The sequence below is a fragment of the Tribolium castaneum genome, chromosome 9 (assembly GCF_031307605.1).
Source record: "Tribolium castaneum strain GA2 chromosome 9, icTriCast1.1, whole genome shotgun sequence".
Classification (NCBI taxonomy): Eukaryota; Metazoa; Arthropoda; class Insecta; order Coleoptera; family Tenebrionidae; genus Tribolium; species Tribolium castaneum.
This window is the reverse complement of record NC_087402.1, coordinates 4373588-4391914: the sequence shown is the minus strand read 5'-3', so window position 1 is coordinate 4391914 and position 18327 is coordinate 4373588. Positions and strand designations below refer to the sequence as shown.

The 18327-nt window shown below is 43.6% G+C and overlaps 6 protein-coding genes across 14 annotated transcripts in view; 3 read left to right on the top strand and 3 right to left on the bottom strand.

Annotated features, from left to right (window-relative positions):
• Positions 1-162: 162 nt before the first annotated feature.
• LOC661317 (tetratricopeptide repeat protein 29) lies at positions 163-1937 on the top strand. Its single transcript, XM_967482.4, has 2 exons — positions 163-1246; positions 1362-1937. Exons 1-2 carry the CDS (start codon positions 270-272, stop codon positions 1795-1797), a joined length of 1413 nt encoding a protein of 470 aa, XP_972575.1. The 5' UTR covers positions 163-269; the 3' UTR covers positions 1798-1937.
• On the bottom strand, positions 1808-3445 carry LOC103312658 (uncharacterized). Its single transcript, XM_008193849.3, has 3 exons — positions 3311-3445; positions 2971-3267; positions 1808-2920 (listed from the first exon to the last, which is right to left on the bottom strand). The coding sequence occupies exons 1-3, from the start codon at positions 3437-3439 to the stop codon at positions 1973-1975; spliced, it is 1374 nt and encodes a 457-aa protein (XP_008192071.1). The 5' UTR covers positions 3440-3445; the 3' UTR covers positions 1808-1972.
• A 478-nt stretch (positions 3446-3923) lies between these two features.
• LOC103312659 (zinc finger protein 112) lies at positions 3924-5291 on the top strand. 2 transcript variants are annotated; one of them, XM_008193851.3, is made up of 3 exons: positions 3924-4062; positions 4109-4394; positions 4443-5291. In XM_008193851.3, exons 1-3 carry the CDS (start codon positions 3958-3960, stop codon positions 5249-5251), a joined length of 1200 nt encoding a protein of 399 aa, XP_008192073.1. In that variant the 5' UTR covers positions 3924-3957; the 3' UTR covers positions 5252-5291. The 2 variants fall into 2 exon arrangements, with proteins under 2 accessions (XP_008192073.1, XP_008192072.1); XM_008193850.3 differs by having other exon boundaries at positions 4109-5291.
• Positions 5292-5328: 37 nt separating this feature from the next.
• LOC661204 (anaphase-promoting complex subunit 11) lies at positions 5329-15860 on the top strand. 6 transcript variants are annotated; one of them, XM_064358706.1, is made up of 3 exons: positions 5329-5488; positions 5539-5781; positions 11804-15860. In XM_064358706.1, the coding sequence occupies exons 1-2, from the start codon at positions 5470-5472 to the stop codon at positions 5775-5777; spliced, it is 258 nt and encodes an 85-aa protein (XP_064214776.1). In that variant the 5' UTR covers positions 5329-5469; the 3' UTR covers positions 5778-5781; positions 11804-15860. The 6 variants fall into 6 exon arrangements, with proteins under 6 accessions (XP_064214776.1, XP_015834449.1, XP_015834448.1 ...); XM_015978963.2 differs by lacking the exon at positions 11804-15860 and adding an exon at positions 11265-11400; XM_015978962.2 differs by lacking the exon at positions 11804-15860 and adding an exon at positions 8056-8194 and having other exon boundaries at positions 5330-5488.
• Ndg (Nidogen) lies at positions 11728-16333 on the bottom strand. Its single transcript, XM_967232.4, has 8 exons — positions 16066-16333; positions 15373-15860; positions 15094-15323; positions 13686-15029; positions 13380-13634; positions 12422-13334; positions 12088-12372; positions 11728-12042 (listed from the first exon to the last, which is right to left on the bottom strand). Exons 1-8 carry the CDS (start codon positions 16255-16257, stop codon positions 11787-11789), a joined length of 3963 nt encoding a protein of 1320 aa, XP_972325.1. The 5' UTR covers positions 16258-16333; the 3' UTR covers positions 11728-11786.
• A 165-nt stretch (positions 16334-16498) lies between these two features.
• Positions 16499-18327, bottom strand: part of LOC660983 (uncharacterized protein) — a 103046-nt gene continuing 101217 nt past the window's right edge. For all 3 annotated transcript variants that reach the window (XM_015978958.2, XM_008193843.3, XM_008193842.3), the window contains one exon: positions 16499-18313. In XM_015978958.2, coding sequence (XP_015834444.1) covers positions 17186-18313 — 1128 coding nt within the window. In that variant the 3' untranslated portion in view covers positions 16499-17185. The remainder of the gene's footprint in view (positions 18314-18327) is intronic.

Genomic DNA, 18327 nt, shown 5'->3' with positions numbered 1-18327 from the left:
ACGTCACGGCTCCGAAATTGCAAAAATAATTATCTAACAAACCGATTTGGCCGAAAATATAACTAATAGACACAGTAGTGTTCACTTAAATGTTACACCTAATAATCAACGCTAAATTAGGAGCGTTCGGTAGTGTTCTGAAGCCAGATCCGGAATCAGAAACTAGTTGCGTGTATTACTGGTTGCATGCCAATAAACCGCGGTATTTTTTAAATATGAATTTTGAACGACGTAATCATTTTTGACGGTTCAATTCGCAAAATCCCACCATGAGCCACAACATGAGCATCCCCCCGGACCCCGAGGAGCAGCAAATCGACTTTAACATGTCCCCCATTAAGAAGGAGCAACTGAAGCGGCAAAAAAAGCGCGCCCTTCAGCAAAAGCTCCGTGACGAGCTTCCCGTCCTCACCCTTCAAGAAATCCGGCGTTTCCGTTTGCCCTTCCACGAAGCCCTTTTGGCAGAACTCACCGAAAGTGGCTACACTAGTACGGCCGAATTTATTAAACAGCTCTTAGATTTACAAGAGAAAACTCGCAAGAAAGCCGGGCCTGGCACCCACATTTGGCTGCGGCCGCAACTTATCAACTCCAGGCAAAACTTGGATTTGTTAACCCAGTATTTGACAAAGGCCGAAAGGGCCCATAATGCCGAGGATTTTGCTACGGAATGGGAGCAAATGCTTCATCTGGCGGCGCATTACGCTTTCGGGCCCGATGACTGGTGGTGGTTGGGGGAGCAGCTCCTGTTCCAGTGCGTCTCAATGGAATATCCCGGGGATTTTCAGAAGCAAGAAGCTATTGCTTATTTCATAATCGGGAAGTATTTGGTCGAAAATGGGAAAAAGGCAGAGGCTGGGAAAAATTATCTCGAGTTGGCGAGGGAAATGTCGCAAGGCAAGTCTTGGAACTGTACCAAGATACTAAATAAGAAACAAGATATAGTCTTTATTGAGTCGTGCCGGATTCTTTATAAATCTTTAATGGAGGAAGCTCAAATTTTGATGAAAAGTGACCCAGCCAAAGCGGCGGAAATTTGCAATATCGCGCGGAAACGAGCGTCAGAAGCTTGCGAACACAAGTGGGAATACACAGCTTTGATTATTAGGGGCCGCTGCGAAGTCTTACTAAACATGACTTCGGACGCTATTGCCACAATTACGAAGGCTTTGAACCGGGCTGTGCGACGCAAGGACGTGCTGGGGATTTGCGACGCCAAAATTTCAATGGCACTTGCATATTTACAGTAAGTTGAAGAACGTGTTAAAACGTTCAAAACTGTGTCTAAAAATTCCGGGGAAAGGATTGGCGTCGAGGAAAGCGCAAAATTTCCTACAGTTTTTACATAATTGCGATTTCAGACACGGTAAGGCCTTCGAGTCGCTTGAATGCCTCAAAGAGTTGAAACAAATGGCTGAGGAGAACGATTTGCCGTTTTACACGGCTCAAGCCTACCGTTACATGGGGGAGTACTATTTAAACCAGCAGCAGCCCTACGAAGCGACCCCTCTCCTAATGTTGGCTTTTTACATTTTTAATGACATTAAAGACTTGGAACGGAGGGAGAAAGTCCGGACTTGGTCAGCTATATCAGCCGGCGAAGAATTATTCCCGGCTTTCATTCGTTTGATTAAAAAGTGCGACGGTGGTGACGAAGGCCACGAAAACATCATGAAACTGATCAAATGGATTGATGAGAAGGAGTTTTTCTGGACGCAGCAGAGCAAGTTTTCCTTCTCATACACGTCATTACAACAGAGCGTTTTCGAGTTAAGTTCGGACGAGGAAGTTTCATAATAAAATCGTGTTTTATTGTTACCATTAATGTTAATCATTTATTCAAAATAAACTAACGTCTATTCTCCAGCTTTTCGTCCAAATTCGTGCAAACGACCAATCTTAAAAGTTGGAGAATAGCTACGTCACTAAAGTAAAAACTAACGTTTAACAATTGAATTTTTGTGTAAAAATTTTATTCGGTAAAAACGTCGTCACTGAAAGTAACGTGCTTCTTTTTGCGTTCAGATCCGTTAAGAGATTCGGTTTCTGGGTTACTTTTCGTCTCGAATTCGCTAGCTTCACTCTCGTTTTTCTCGAGAGTTGGTTCACGCGGTTCCGTTGATTCAGCAGTCAACTCTTCGTTTGGCTTTTCCTCTAAAATGGTTAAGTCTGCAGCTTCGGCAGTTTCTCCGTTTTGTATTTCAGGCGCGTGGGGTGATGTCTCCTCCTCCTCCTTCTCATTTTCAGTTTCTTCAGCTTCTGTACCCGAAACTCCATTCTGTTCCACTTGTGGTTCCTCCGCCACCTTCTGCTCGATAACATCGACAATCGCCTCGCAAATATCACTGTTGTTTGTTTCAGAGACGTATTTACTCAAAATATCTTTAGCCTCTTCTGGAACCGGCTCATCAGAACTTTCCGTTTGCTTGTCATTTTCCTTTAAATAAACAGAAACGCGACGTTTAGGCACTAGTGTGGAGATGCTTGCGGCTTTCGGAGTCTCTTCAAGCTCTTCGGGGGATTTTTTCGACGGTTCAACACTCGAATATCTCCTCGTTTTCTCCTTCGCGCGGTCACTCTTTGGCAGCTCCTCTGACTTGCACTTGTGGCTTTCTTTCTTGTGCTTGACCAGTTTTATCTTGATTTTGGGACGCTTTTTCGGCGTTTGCTTCAAAACGATGTTCTTCGCATTTTCCAAATTAACATACGCGATTTTCCTGTACAGTTTCAAGTCACTCTTGAGTTTATTATCAACGTGGTAGTCGTTATTGCATAAAGGCTGCAAATAGTCGAAACAATTATCGAAAATCTTGCGTTTTTTTGAACTGGGGGGCGACTTCGACAGGGACTTCCTCTTGGGCGTATCATTTTGTTTCTGGGGCGTATCCCCCGACCTTCTCTTCTGAACTGCCAAGTAGGGCTGCAAAAACAAGTCACTTTCGAACGGACCACCTAAATATTTACACTTACAAACTTAAACGACAACTTTGATTTAAAGTTAAAAATTGTATCAAAGTAGAATATACATCGAGGGCATGCACACACCGGAAAATCGTCCTGGTTTAAAACGCCCTCAGTCCGGTCATTAAACTGCTTCCAGTTGTTTCCTATTTTTACAATAAATTTGTCAGTTTTGCAGAAGTGGCAAACGTTCCCGTTCTTGGTCTCATCTTCAGTTTTGCCTAACAAGTCTTTCGTTTCGTTCGCAACTTGTATTTTGAAGCAACATAAAGAACAAATCTTCAGTGAACCTTTAATCTTCTGAAACTAGACTGAGAGTAAATTTAGTTTTTCGAAAGACTCGACTTACTGCTGAATCGGTTAAAAAATCCTCCTTCAGGATAACTGGAAGCAATTCACAGATATCTTCGGCGTCTTGAGAAATTAAAACTCTGCTATTTTCTAAACACAGATTACATACACCTCTTTGCAGTTCCATATTCACACCCGAGCAACTTATGTTAGATACTAATTAAAAACTTGTTCACTTTTGTTGAATTTAATATCACTAACGGTAGAAATTATGATAAAGAAAAGCCAAAAATTAGTAATAAAAGTGTCATACGATGGACCCGCCAAACGCCACCATCTTTGACATGATATGTCACGCAGAAACACCAACTTCGTCGACCTTAAAAAACTATAACTCCGGCTCTATAAACCACTTTTTTGGCAACCAGTTTATGGACTGTTCACTGAAATTGATAATTTGGTCTAACTATTACCCAAAAGGAGAAATGAGACTAAAAAATTTTAAATTCCACGTGAAAATGTTTCAAAAAGGATTGTTCATCAAGTCGCGTTGGTACCACTGTTCAAAGTTTTTGATGGTTTTGTTACTAATCGATGTTAATAAACAATTTAAGATTACGAATAATTAATAAAATTAATTATTGAAAGTACTCATAAATCATTACTGCATTAATTGGACGGCTTACTTTGTAATTACAGTCAGAAATGAGTAGACGGGTATGTAGGTTATGTTTAGCCTCCCCCTCAGTCTGCTATTCGCTGTTAGAAGACAACCTTTCCGAAATGTTAGAAGCTTTAACTTCCATTAAGGTATTAGAGCAATTCTAATTTATTAATTGACTTAATTAACTCATAGGTTGATTCTACTGATGTATCACCGATAAGTTGCTTGAAATGTTTGCTAAATATGAAACTAGCATTCAATATCCAACAAAAATTTTTAAGATCTGACGAAAAGTTGAAAGAATTTGCAATTTTAAATAACGTTGAAGTGAAATTAGAAGTCGAAGAGGAGTTGTTACTAGAAATGAATTCAATTAATGTTGGGGCTGAAACAGACTCATGTCCTTCCTCTTGTATAGTTTGTGGTAACAAAGTGGACGAAAAACTTCTTGCAAAACATATTCAGCAACACTTCGACAGTGCGCAAATTTGCGATACTTGTGACCAATCATTCAAAAATATTGCAGAATACAAAAGCCACATCCACGTGAATCACCCCCAGACCAGTCACAAGTGTCTCCACTGTGGCGCAAGTTTCCGGTACAAGAGTCTATACAACGTTCATTTGAGCCAAGCGCACAAAACATGTAGAAAACGACCGAAAAGAGAAGCCTCACTGGGGCCCTTTACATGCAAAGAATGTGAGAAACAATTCACCTGTAAACGCAAATTTAACAGTCACACCCATCGGCGCAAAAAGTGCCCCATTTGCGGGGCGCAAATCACCATTAGCAATTTCCGCAAGCACACCTTGAACCATTCGTCGGGGCCCCAAATTTGCGAGCTTTGCGGGGCGACTTTGTCCAATTTGGAGAGTCTGAGAGGGCATCTCACGTACACGCATAGTTCGCAGATTTTCAACTGTGACAAGTGCGGTAAAGTGTTTCACAAACGGTACACCTACCAGCTCCACTTGAAAAAACACGCGGGGGAGAAGTCCCACGTGTGTGAGACCTGCGGCAAGGCTTTTTTCACAATGTACTATTTGAATAAACACGTGAAAACGGCGCACTTGAAACTGCGTCCGTACATTTGCCAGTTTTGCAAAAAAGCGTTTTCGAGTAGGTTTGCCTTGAGGACGCATGAGAGGCAGCATACTAACGAGACGCCGTACAAGTGCGAGGTTTGCGGGGAGGGCTTCCGGCAAAATGTGTCTCTGAGAGCGCACAGAAAGTCCAAACACAACATAATTGAACCGAAAAATTGCGCTTGCCCGGTCTGTGGAAAGCTGTTCGGGTCGGAACAGGCCATACTCAGCCACATGAGGCTACACTAAAGTTATTGTTTCGGTGTAACAATAAAATTAATTCATTGTGTTTTCACAATTTCAAATTCCCCACGCTCTTGTTACAAGGTGCACGACTGGTTGCATAACTCGAAGCGTCTCTAACAAGTTGTTTGTGCCTAATTTGTGTTTTTTTCGCATCTATTGCGTAAAGATTTGGAAGAATTTGCAAGAAAAACGCCGAGTGTCGTCCAAATGGCTCAAAAATAATGAAATTGACAATCAAAAGTAAGTTCAAGGATATAACCTGACTTTATAAAACTAATCGATTATTCAAGACTGGACTGGGGTTGCGACTTGGAGATGGGTGGCAAATGACGACAATTGCGGAATTTGTCGCATGCCCTTTGATGGTTGTTGTCCTGATTGTAAATTACCGGGAGACGATTGCCCCCTAGTGTGGGGACAGTGCTCGCATTGTTTTCACATGCATTGCATTGTTAAGTGGCTGCAGTCCCAACCCGTCAACCAGCAGTGCCCCATGTGCAGACAGCCCTGGAAGTTCAACAACAAGTAGCCAGGTGCGTGCACACTTTTTAGCCCTTGCATGTGTGGGGGGTTCTCTTTTTTAATGTTGGCGATCTTGTACAATTAAAAAATATGAGTCGCCCTCAACTACAGCATTTGAAAACCTACAGAATTCTCTAAGAAAAAAGTATAATTTTGAATTTTTTGATTTATAAAATGTCTGATATCCGGCTCGAAGAACCTAAAAAATTTTACTCCACGAGTCAAAGACAGTTACTTGTGACTTACTTTTACGTACCTTAACAGAGAAGGAGATGTTTTAATCGAAGGGATCTTTATTGCCTTCTTGAGCACTTATTTGAACTAAACTCTTAATACGTTTTGTGTAAATTGTCGCCAAAAAATCACTAAGTTACCTTTCAAAACTATAATTTTTGCTTATTTTAATTAAGGTTTTAGCACATTCTCCAGCTAGAGTCGATTTATTTTTGAGATTTGGCTAAAATATATAAAAAATAACATTACTTTCTTCTTCTTTTACTGTTTTTTGTACCTATTTTTTGGCAAAAGTAAAGCAAAAAACAGCTGACGATGTAATTTTTGCTTTTTCAAGCGATTAAGTACGATTTTAAACGAAACTCTTTTGGGAATGAATTCTAAATTCATTTGAAAATTTGTGTTGTTGCTTTTGCGACCAAAGCGTTACGTTTACGCCAAATTTCGTCAATGGTACAAAGTAAACTGTACATTCACTAAACTAGATCCGAAATTGTGTTAGTTTTGATTTTCTCGAGTATTAATTATTCGATTTTTTTTATTTCGAAAAATTATTTCGAAAAATCACAATATTACGTTTCTCATTATAAATTGTTAAAATCACAAAGATTGAAATTGTTTCTAAAGAGTAATCTGTGTCTGATTTGACGAAAATATCGCTGGAGTGGCGGCCGGACTATTTTAAAAAAATGGGCTCTTGAGTGTATAAAGGGTTGCCTAGCTGGCAATTACAATGACTGCATTTTCTATTAAGATAATTAAATTTTGTCACCATTAAATGTAATTAGCGGCAACCTTGAGTCGTGTGACATAATAGTCGAGTTCAAAGAACACTACCATTAGAAATTTATCTTTCTGGTCCTGTTATTTCTTCCCATCGTGATAGTGGAAGAAAAACGTTATATGCCGAGTCGGTCACGCCAAACCAATTAAACTTAGCGTTATATAATATTGTTCAGTGATTTATCCTCAAACCCATCATTGTTTATCGGCCCCAATTTCATTGCAATCGATTCGAAAGCATTAATTCAATGTCGCGTTTGAAAGTCATAATGATAATAAAAATTGCAAAAATCTCGTTGACATTTTCCCGTCACCGTTATCTCTCCTTCCGCATATCATGCATATTAACGGAAATTAATCCCTCGCCCTGCAAAAAGCCGGGAAAGTAATTTTCACCGGTTTGCTATTTGTTTGTGTTTTGAGGCACTTAACTATTGCATTAAATTCCCCTTCTACCTGTCGCAAGGCCTCCGCTCTTTCCAGCTGCTTATCGCGCTTTAGTATGTTCAGAACCGCGATGAGTGTTGTGAGTGATTCATTCGATGACTAAAATGATTATGATGCGATCAACACCCTGCACGAAGATGGGCAAACCGCCTCCGCCGGTGCCCCCAAGGCCCAGTAAAACGCTGGTGGCGGAGGCTCTGGCCAAGACGCGGAAAGGGGCGCCGGTGAGGACGGCGCCGCCACCGCCTCTTGTGAGTGTTGGGGTGTCGGAGGGTAGTCGAACTGTGATTTTTCAATCGCCCAAAATCGAGAAGAAAAAGGAGGAGGATCAAGTGTTGAACGATCGCAATCATGTCAATACCTTGATCGATGAAATGTTTGCCAGTGTTTTGGATCAAAATGAGGATAAAGTCAGCGTGGAAGTACCGACGGTCGTGGTCGTCGAAGACTCGAGTAGCAATAGTTCCACAAATGAGAAGAAAAAAGTCCAATTTGACGACCGAATGAATCACGAATTGTTGGTTTCCGAGTTGGAAAGTATGCGAATCGAAGACGAGAAAATCTCGAAAAGACAAAGGAAACCTTCGGATGTAATAGCTAGTGATAGTGATAATAAAATTCAGCATTCGGATTGGGTCGAAGTGAATGATGGACAAGAAGTGCATTTATCCACTTGTCAAATCATTATCGACGATAAAATTGAAAAATTAAAGCTCGATTACGAAAGGTACATGAATTTTAATTGTTGCGGCGCGAAACGTCACGAAATTGCCTAATATCTCCGTAATTAAAATTATGAAAGATCCGTGATTTTGTTGCAGGATTAAAACAATGTCTTCGCTTCACGGCCTACCTCCGCTACCCAAAAGTCTCAGTGGTTTTAATTTATTAGAGTCGAAGCCTCCGACTCCCGTAAGGACGACGTCGATGCGGCAAGGACATTTGGTTTATCCGCCACATCCCAAAATCAACGGCGACCGGAAAACCAATCTGGACACGCAGTTGGCGATTTTGCGACGAGAAATGGTTAGTAATTATCACATTAATTTCAAAAATTGGAAAAAAGGAGCCCTTTTCTGGGCGGTTGTGGGGGTGTCAAGGTCATTCGTTCCCCTTTGAAGGTTGCGTTCTTTGTTGCGAATATCTCTCACGGCTTCGGCGTTCGAGTGCGTATTTTACTATTTTTCGATTCGACATGACGTCGCAAACCAGTGAACACGAGGATAATCCCGATGATAATAATAAGATTAATGAGTTCGGAGCGGAAATGAATTTTTATGGCATCGCGGAAAGATGTGAAATAATGGATCGTGCGTGTCCGTTTTTTCTGTTTTGGTTTTGATATTTTGTTCTTATCTAAGATTTATCGATTTGGATTATTTTCGAGTGATGGCAATTGAATTCGCGTTTGGACGGGATATGAAATTGATTTGAATATGGAAATTATGGTATGAATAAATGAATAAATAATATTAAGAGTGCATTTGAGACTTGGGTGCATTCCACAGGTGGATTTTTTTATTAATGGACTTATTAAAGTTGCATTAATTGATTTAGAAAAAAGGAAATGTAATTAAGCAAGCGTGACAGGGGATAAAAAGAGTATACGTATTAAAATATTCATTTTTGTGGTAATCATGGTGGTCACGTATTTTTCAATTAAATTAATAAAGTCATGATTATACTGCATCATTCGTAGAATTTAGTCAGAAGTGACTAAAAAACTGTTTCTCTTGCAGTGAATTATTTATGAAAGAGGGAAGAGGTTTTGGTTTGTTTGTACTTCGATTACTATCAATTTCCCTGCGTGTTTCCTTTGATAAAGCTAGTCCAAATAATCCTCTCTTCAATGTAGTGGTAGTTTTGGACTTAAATGCCTAAAAATGTGTTGTGTCAAGGTCGCATGAGGCGTCCAAACCTGCGGTCGCGGCACAAATAAAAGTGAAGTATTTATGAATTGGGCTCAATTAATTTTTCCGGGTCTGAGTCATTAACCAATCGAATTCGCTACTTATCGTTTTCCTCTTGTTATCGCATAAAAAACACGGTAAACATTCCTGGCCCCCGGCTGTGGGTTACGTCGCTGGTTACATGTCACACGAGACTGGTTCTTTGTAACCTTACATAAAACCACATGTAGTTTTCATTAAGTGATTCCCTCTCAGAATTTAGCTTAGGTATATGGTTGGAAAGGTGGCGACCTTGGCTTCGCTCGCAGAATACTAGAAGCAGGTTTATGTTGAAATTGTATTATCGATTACCACATTCCTGTAACTTTTTCGCCTTTTTGTTTGTTGATCTGTTTATCGAAAAGTTTATTTGACAAAGTTATCAGTTAACAATCACTTTCTTGCATAACAACGATCCTGCGGCCCCAAGGAGTGTCCACCTCCACGCCTTACAATTAGATGTGGAGTGAAAGGTCATCTTTATGCATCGCACACCTCTCCAAGTCAAGTGCTTTTATTTCTTTGGTCCGGTTTTGCGTGTGTTTTTCTTCGCGAACTTCCGCCCGATAAACGTGAGAAGCCGGCCTTAAGGGTCACCTCGGATTTTTCCGATCGAAATATTTTTTGACCTGCCTCAAAAGCACGGTGGTCCACGTGGGGCAAGTCTCGAAACTAGGACGTCGCAAGAGTTCAAAACGAACAACTTAACTGTATATACCCGGGCTCGGGTGGGAGGACAGCGAGGTTTCCGGGGCATCCAATTACTCGCAGCGAACGTTACGAATCTCTTTGTCAGAAGATTTTGCGTTTAATGAACTCGCCGAGAGCGAAAGATCAGGAAAAGGCGAGAGATAATGCGAAAGCGGCGAAAATGACAAAAGTGACAGCTTTGCACAAGTTCGGCCTTGGAATAGGAAAATTGCAATTGCAACTAATGATATTTTTTTCCGAACGGTGAGGTAAGGAATAATCGGACTGGTTGCTCAATTTATAAATCAATAAAGTTTGATAAATGAGTCTATAAATAGGGTTTTTGATAAATTACAAACATGAGCTGTAAATGTGTCACGTCTGCCAGATTTACCTCCCCATCTGAAATTCAGAAAACATTTCCATTTAATATTATTTTAAGATAAGATAATGTTGTTTAATTACTATGATGGTAAATACTTGCAACGTCATAATAGATATAGAAGGAAAATAAATAAAAACGCAGTAGTCACTATCTCGTTTAATAATACACCGAAGTACCATTTTTGTTATTCATTTACCTATCGGAAAATAGTTTGAATTTTTATCTGATTGGACGCGGTCTGAGCCTAAAAATAAACCAACAATGGGAGTTTTGAGTGTTTCAATCTGTTAGGGGTTGTAGGTTTGTCTATGTTTAGTTTGGAGCCCTCCCGGCCGTAAACTAGTCCACATGCGTGTAGTTTATGTTTAATGGGAGAATTGATAATGAGGCCATTGTCGTCAACGATGGGAAATGGAAATAAACGGATCGGTCTACCATGCATGATGAATTATAATAACGTAGGCAGGTGGTTGTAAATGCGAGTTAAATAAAGTTAAAAAAAGAGCCAAGGCTCGAATCCGCCGTTGCATAACCGAAGAGGACACGCTTCGGTGATGAGCGCCTCGTCCGATGATATTCTTTCACACCGACAACAAACGTTTGAAAAACCGCAGCAATTTTGAATCACTTTCAAAACTTTTGTTAGAATCGAGAGCGATTTCTAAAAATAAAACTAAATCGGAGTAGGACATTACGCCCGATCAATGTAAATCGCGGAGAAATTACACATTAAAATGCGCCGCAATCGCAAGTGATTATTTTTCTCATGGTGCCAAGACTGAGTCACACTTGATTCATCCCGTATCTGTGTAAACAATTCGAGAAAATGCTAAATCCAGAGATTTCTCCGCACGGTCCATTAACTCGGGTTAAAAGTCAAACTTTCGCTGATTTGGTTTGGTCGACATTCAAAACACTTGTTGTTTTGTTTGGATTCCGTGTAAAAGTGTGGTTTCTATTGGAAATATCAAATTCAAATTCAAGCGGTCGTTGGCTCTAATTACAGTACAGCCTCCGTCAGCTGGACCTCTCGCTGCTGTCCCAGCTGTGGTCCCTGAACGAGTCGATCCAGGATTTCCGCCAAATCCTCCAGGAGCAGGAGGACCGCGTCTTGTCGCCGCCGTCGCCGTCCCCGACGCCGTCCAGCGGCGACGAGGCCGAAGGCGACGAGTTTTACATGTCCACCACTTCGATGAGCTTTAGGACGCCGCCTCCACCGCCCCCAGTCCGGAGACCTAGCAGTTCCTCGAATGCGTCCAGTCTTGGTTAGTGGAGTGCCGAACTTTGTGATAATTCTCTTGCACTAATTTAAACGTAGATTGTACAAATTTTACCATAACTCTAAGCTTAGTTGTAATTGAATTGTAGCTGTTTTTTATTAATCTCCTAACATGGACTGATAAATAAAATGTTTGGAATTGTGCAACGCGTTTTTATTAACACGTGCATGGAGTGAGTGAAACAAACAGTTAAATTAGAAAAGTGTTTTATTGTAGAAAACCTAAACTACAAACTTAATTAATCGTAATTATAATTTGCAAGAAGGTGTTTCAGAACTGTCGGCTTTGAAAGTGCAGACACAAGTCCGACTTCCTGCGCCGTTCGGGAGACAAATGTGATCGACAGGGCATTGGTCCTTGTAATATTGGCACACGTTTGTCAACTGGGGACAACTCTGAGGCACTGCCACCAACCCAAACAACTTGTTCCCACTGCCGCCGAGAGGAACCTGCAGGGGCGGCAAACGTGTCAGCGTGTTTTTCTCCGCCCGTTCAATTTTCTTCCTGAAATCACAGATAAATTATTGTATTACACCACGTGGCACTCACGTGATCCAGTCCGACCAATAGATGTGTTTATCGGTGACTGTTATCCCGAATGGATATGTGCAGTTGGTGGCAATTGTGCGCCTGATTTTGCTGTCGATATCGACACATTCGATTTTTTTCGTTCCGGCGTCCGCGTAACACAATTGTTCGGTGTCGTAGTCAATGGTGAGAGAGTTGGGAAGGGAAACGGCTTCCCCTTGCAGGAAAATGCCGCGGCCGGAGCCGTCGCCGTTCGCCCACTCGATCTTGGGGTTCTTGCGGTCCCAATCGGTCCAAAAGATTTTGCTAAAACGCAAAATCAGTATTATTTATATTTTTTTAAACTTGTAAATACCCTCGTTGCGGATGCACGGCGATTCCTCTCGGGTTGACTAAATTGAAATCGAAAAGGACTCGCCTCCGCCTCGTCTCAATACTCGCGACTTCGACTGTATCTTTGGTCGAATCGGTCCAATAAATGTTTCTTGAAACCCAATCAACTGCTAGTCCTTCCGGTGACCCAATCCCTTCCACGATAAAGTCGCTCTTGTTACTCCCGTTGTAGGAGGAGCTCCTGATCGCCCTCCCGCTGATGTCACCCCAATAGACCCGTCCTTCGTAACAGTCAATGTCCAGGCCCACAGCAGTTTGGAAGTACTTGACCTGGATGGGTTTTCCTGAATTTTGCTTCGTGGGTTCGAATGGGATTTTTAGTGTTGACATTCCCTGGTTGAGTAACAGGAAGTTGCCTTCGTGGGTGGGATTCTTCCGACAGATGGTTCCGTTCCCCACGTAGCCAGTGTTACACTGACAGACGTACCTCCGGTTCGAGTCTGTAACACACGTGGCTTGTGGGTCGCACAAAGTTGGCTCGATGTGACAGTTGATTTCGGTGTAACACACGTAACCATCGCCGTAGTAACCACGTTCACACTGACACTCGTACAAGGAGGTGGAGGGGTCGTACTCGCAGGTGGCGTGGAGGCCGCATTTATTTTCAATGTTACAACCGATGGGGCGCGGTTTACATTCGGTTATGCCGTCCCCCATGTAACCACTCTTGCAGGAGCAATAATGGAGCTGGTAGGTGTCGTCGTAGAGACACTCGGCGTTTTCGACGCAAAGTCCGCCGCCACAAGTGCTGGGTTTAATGCACTGGTTTTGGGAATCCCGGACGTAGCCCTCTTTACAGACGCATTCGTAGCGCTGTGAGCTGGACAGAAGGCACTCCTCGGTTTGGGTGCAGTCGGCATTGGAGGTGCAAATGGCTAGAGAAGTGTGAAACATTCAAGAGGTTTACTGCTTTGTATTACCTGTGATTGTGCAGTTGAAACCGTCCCCGAAATACCCCGGGTTGCACACACATTTCGACTTCCCGACAGTTTCGTCGTAGTAACAATTTGCATTGGGCCCACAGTTATATTCCTGCGCACACGACACGGTTACAGCATCGCAGGTGTAACCATCCCCGTCGTAACCTTCGTTACAGATACACGAGAAAGTTTCATTTTCCGAATTGTAAATACACTGAGCGTTGGCGTTACAATTATTCAAAATATCACACGTGACTACAAGAAATAATTATTTGGTAACACCGTACGTAACAATTAATTCGTTACCATTATCCGCAAGTGGCGTAGTCGGCGGTAGAACAGTCGTCTCCTCTTTGGGGATGCAATACGTGGTCCCTTTCTCAAAAGTGTACCCTTCGGGGCACCAACACACTCCCAGGACGCACCTCTGGATCTCCTTCTCGACCGCCGCTTCCGTCACGTTTTGCACTTCCACCTTGCTACAACTGTAGCCGTCCCCTTCGTACCCCGGCAAACACACACAGTAGTAGCTGTTCGTCTTGGGGTCGATGGTGCAGACGGCGAAGGGGTCGCAGTTGTTGGCCGTGTGGCAACTCCGGTCGACCAGCGGGCTACAAACTTGCCCGTCTCCGGTGAATCCGGGCATGCAGCGGCACATTGCCACGTTGTCGCCCTCCACGCACTCGGCATTCGGGGGGCAAATGACGTTATGGCACGAGAATTCGTTCTCGCACACTTGCCCGTTTCCGGTGAAGCCCGGATTGCAAGAGCAGGAGTACGACCCGACCTGGTTCACACAGGCTGCGTTCTGGTCGCAACTGTGGAGCCCGGTCTGGCATTCGTCAATGTCGGCGCAGACTGTCTCGTTTTCGGCAAACATTTGCTGGAAACCTGGGTTGCAAACGCACCGGAAGCTGTCGCCGTCCACGACGCAGGCACTGAAAGGGGCGCACTGGGAGCGGCCCTCCTGGCAAGGGTCGATCTCCCCCAAAGGCATGATCTTGTTAGTTAAGCCGAAACGGATGATCTGTTCTTTGCTCTCGTAACTGATGAAGTTTTTGCCGACTTTGAGCTTCCAGCTCTCGCCGAGTGAGGTATTCTCGTGCTTGCAGTAATCAAAAGTGTAGACTTGTTCAATGTCGTACGAAACGGTGGTCTCTTCTTTGTTTTCGTCCAAGTATTTGAAAAAGCGAGTCGATGACATTTGAACCACTCCGGGACTCGTCAAAGTGTACTGTTCCTGATACTCATCGATTTCGATTTTTGAGTCGAACGGTAAAGTCGGGATTTCCCCCTGAATGTTGGTTTCGAGTCGCAATTGATCGAAAACGTCCAAACCTAAATATTTTTGTTTTATCGTAACGGTTTGACTGGTGTTTAAGAATTTGAGAATGGCAGTGTGGTTGAAAACACCTCCCGTGAATTGGTACCCATTTTGGGCGTTTCTGATGGGTTTGGCGAAAATATAACCAATTACCCCACCCAGAATTTGCAAGGATTGGATGTCAAAACCTATAGATTCGGGGATTTTGCTAATAGCCGTGTAGGCCCGGCCATCGACCATGACAATGTACGACTGCAAGTCCAAATTTTCCAGTCGTTCGCCGTTAATTTTCCCGTTGATTTTCCCATTAACTCTCAGCGGAACGTCTGGAAAAAACGCAATTAAGTTTTTGAAGCCTGAGCCACATTTTTTTAGTTACTGCAATAACACCTTTCTTTACACAAAACCGCCCATTCCCGTAGTACTGTTTCTTGCACTGGCAGCAGAACCCCTCCTCGTAGTCCACACAGTTGGCTTGGACGTGACAATAAGTCGTAGCTTCGGCACACGTTTGCGGATTCTCGTCGCTTTTCAAATCATCGGTGATCAAATCGGGCCCGATCACGTCATTCCCATCAACCCTGTACATGAACTGCCCCGGGAGGTCAATATTGGACCACCTACAACCCGCAATGAGCAAATCAGGTCGGCTTGCTGGCTCCAACTCACACTTCCAAATTCCGGACTTGCTCCGTGCCGGAGCCCGGAAGCGTGTACATTTTGCCCTCGGCGGAGATGAATCCGGCTTGGGCGCGGGCGTCCGGGAGCCCGGACTCGTCCCCGGTGCCTTGGATCCACTGGATGCCCTCTTTGGGGTAGAGGAGTTCAACGAATGAGCTGGCGCCGTCGGTGATGATCACCAGTTGATAAGTGTTGGTTTTGTCGCTGCCTCTGTTGAAATAACCGACACGGAACCAAGTCACGATAAATAGACTTTTGGCCTGGAAATTTTCCTGGTCGGAGAAGTATTCACGGACGTTTTCTGTGGCGCGGTGAATGAGGGCCGAGTCGGAGGTTTCGTAGTAGGAAATCGTCCCAGCGCTCCTGGTGTCCACGTTCGTGTAAAAGGGGGCGATGAGGGGGTAGTCGAGGGGGAACTCGATGTTGAAGAAGTTGGGGATTTCGGTTTGGAAGGAGACGAAGCCGTTTGAGTTCACCTTATGACAAAATTGTATTTAAATTTTGAATAAATCTACTTTGCAAATGCATTTGTGTTTTTTCCCACGCTTTATACAAATAGCTATTTGTTTTGAATCGGCTTATCGCCGATCCTATTTATAATCCATTGATAAAATTAGAAGGTCTTTAACCCGGTTCGATCATTTTTTCCCGAGTTTTTCCACTCCTGTTGCGTCTACTTACAAAAATCGAGTTGAATTTCGTTCCGTAGAAAACCACGGGCACTTTGAGCTTGATTTCCGGGCTGGAGACGTCATTTTCCTGTGGCAATTTGCGGGCTTCTTGCACATTATGACTGTATAAGAGTCCGACTGGTAAGGCGGTCGCGCCCGTGAAAAAAAATAGGCAACAAGAGAAAAGTCGAAGCAACTTCATTTTCGAAAGCCACTGACTATAACTGACTTAAAATAATCGCTCGTATCGTCTTGGGTCACAGTTCAACGTTGGATGCATGTTGCCACATTCATTATCTTAATTAGATAGCTTAAACAATGAGTTTATTTGTTTTGAAATGGTCGAAGCGCTCGATTGTGGGGCCGGACGCCATCTCTCTCGTGAAATGCGAGCTTTGGGAGCTTCAGGAAGCTTGTGACAGGTGGCGGAATGAGGGCAAAGCTCTGATAAATGTTTTATTTATATAGTCATACAACTGTAATAGTTCTAACAGCTATTTTACAAATAAATTCAAAAATGATTATTAATAACAGTATAAAATTGAAATAAATACACAAATTTACACTAATTTACAGTTTATATAAATTCGAACAAACGGAAAGGCGTTCACTACTACTTACAATTTATCACAAATAAAATTCATTTTAGTCGTATCAAGAAGCCTTGTATAAAATTTAGATGTCGAGATCAAAATTGACAAGCAGTCTTAAGCTAGTTTTCGTTTAGAAACAGTTGGCAAGATATCATTTTGATCCCTCGAACTTCTAATGATATGCAGGAAGTAAACAATATCGATACCAAAAATAGATGTACATGCCAAGTTTTCGTCTAATATCCTCAAATTATGCACATTTAAAGTGATATAAATGATCCTAAAGGTAAATTTGACACATTTCGACGTATACAGGTTCATACTGTTTCGTTGCGTTATTGAGTTACCACGGCCAACGACGGTACGGAATTTTGCGATGCATCGGAAATGAAAAGTCGGTGTTTATATACGAAGGAATCGGGCACACAGTTGGCCACGGCAAATGTCCTGCTTTCAGTACAGTTGAAAGGAAAAAATCGCGGCCAACTAGAGCGCATCCCTTGTAAAAATCAGTCTTGCGTCGGGGAAGTCCCCAAGTTAGAAATGCGTTTCGGGCGGGTCGTCGATATATTTACACGTGAACGGGTTAAGAAACCACGAACAGAAGCTCTTCTCGTGCTTGTGCTTGCACTTGCCCCTGCGGCCATGCAAGTGCGACATGCTGTCCGAGTCGATGCTCGAACTTTCGCTGTCCCTCACCACACTGTCGTAGCCGCTCTCGGCCCTTCGGCTGATGGCCGCCGGACTGTGCTTGGACGTCCTGGGGGTGGAGTCGTGTCCACTGTCGTACCCTTCCGACTTGTGGGTCAGTTTGATCGCAGTCCCGGCCTCGATGCTGAGAATGGCCCTGTTCATGCGTTCGACGGAGGGAAGACTGTTCGGGGGCGGCAGCGGCGGCGCGGGGGCGCTTTCGGACGTCGAAGCGTGGACCCTGGATTCTTCTAAATTCGGATTGGAGGCCCCGTCGGGGTGACGCAAGTAGGCCAGGTTGTGGTCGTAGTTGTGGCAGTAGCGCTGGAAGCGGCCACCTAAAGAGTCGCTCTTTTTCTGGGACAAGTCCTGGGTGCTGGCCGACAAGTACAAGTCGGTGTACCAGTTCTGGGACGTGGCCGGACGGCCTAAATTTATTTTACAATTTTCGCAAAATTTCTCCTGCACGTAGGCCGGCTCCGAGTAGATACTCCCATTGTCAGGGTAGCCGCCACCGTACAACATGTCGGTTAGTGATAGTGACTCACACCGGCTCAGCGTGCGGTTTTTTTGCTGCTTTTGGTACGTTTCCGAATTGGCGACGTTGGCTTTGGCCAGTCGGTTCGTGTACAATTGGTGCAGGCGTGCCAACTGGTCGAACTTTTTCCGAGTCGATTCGTCGAAATTGCCGTTTCTTGGATAGGGATTATCGGGGTCTTCGTAATCGTACTGAGGGTCGTACTTGTGTCTCGGAAGGATCCGCTCAAGGTCAGTGTAGACTGACATTGAGTCGGTGAAAGTCGACACAACTGTTAAATTCTCCTGGCTTAAGATCCGCAAAGGGTGGTCGAGAGGGTTCTCTTGGTCCACCTCCGGGAGCGGGTTCTCGATGTAGCCCATACAGAGGGCTATGTCCTCTTCTGTCACCTGGAGGCAGCTGTCCTGGGTCGGGACCGGCTCGAGGGGCTCCTCCACCTGTCACAAAAATT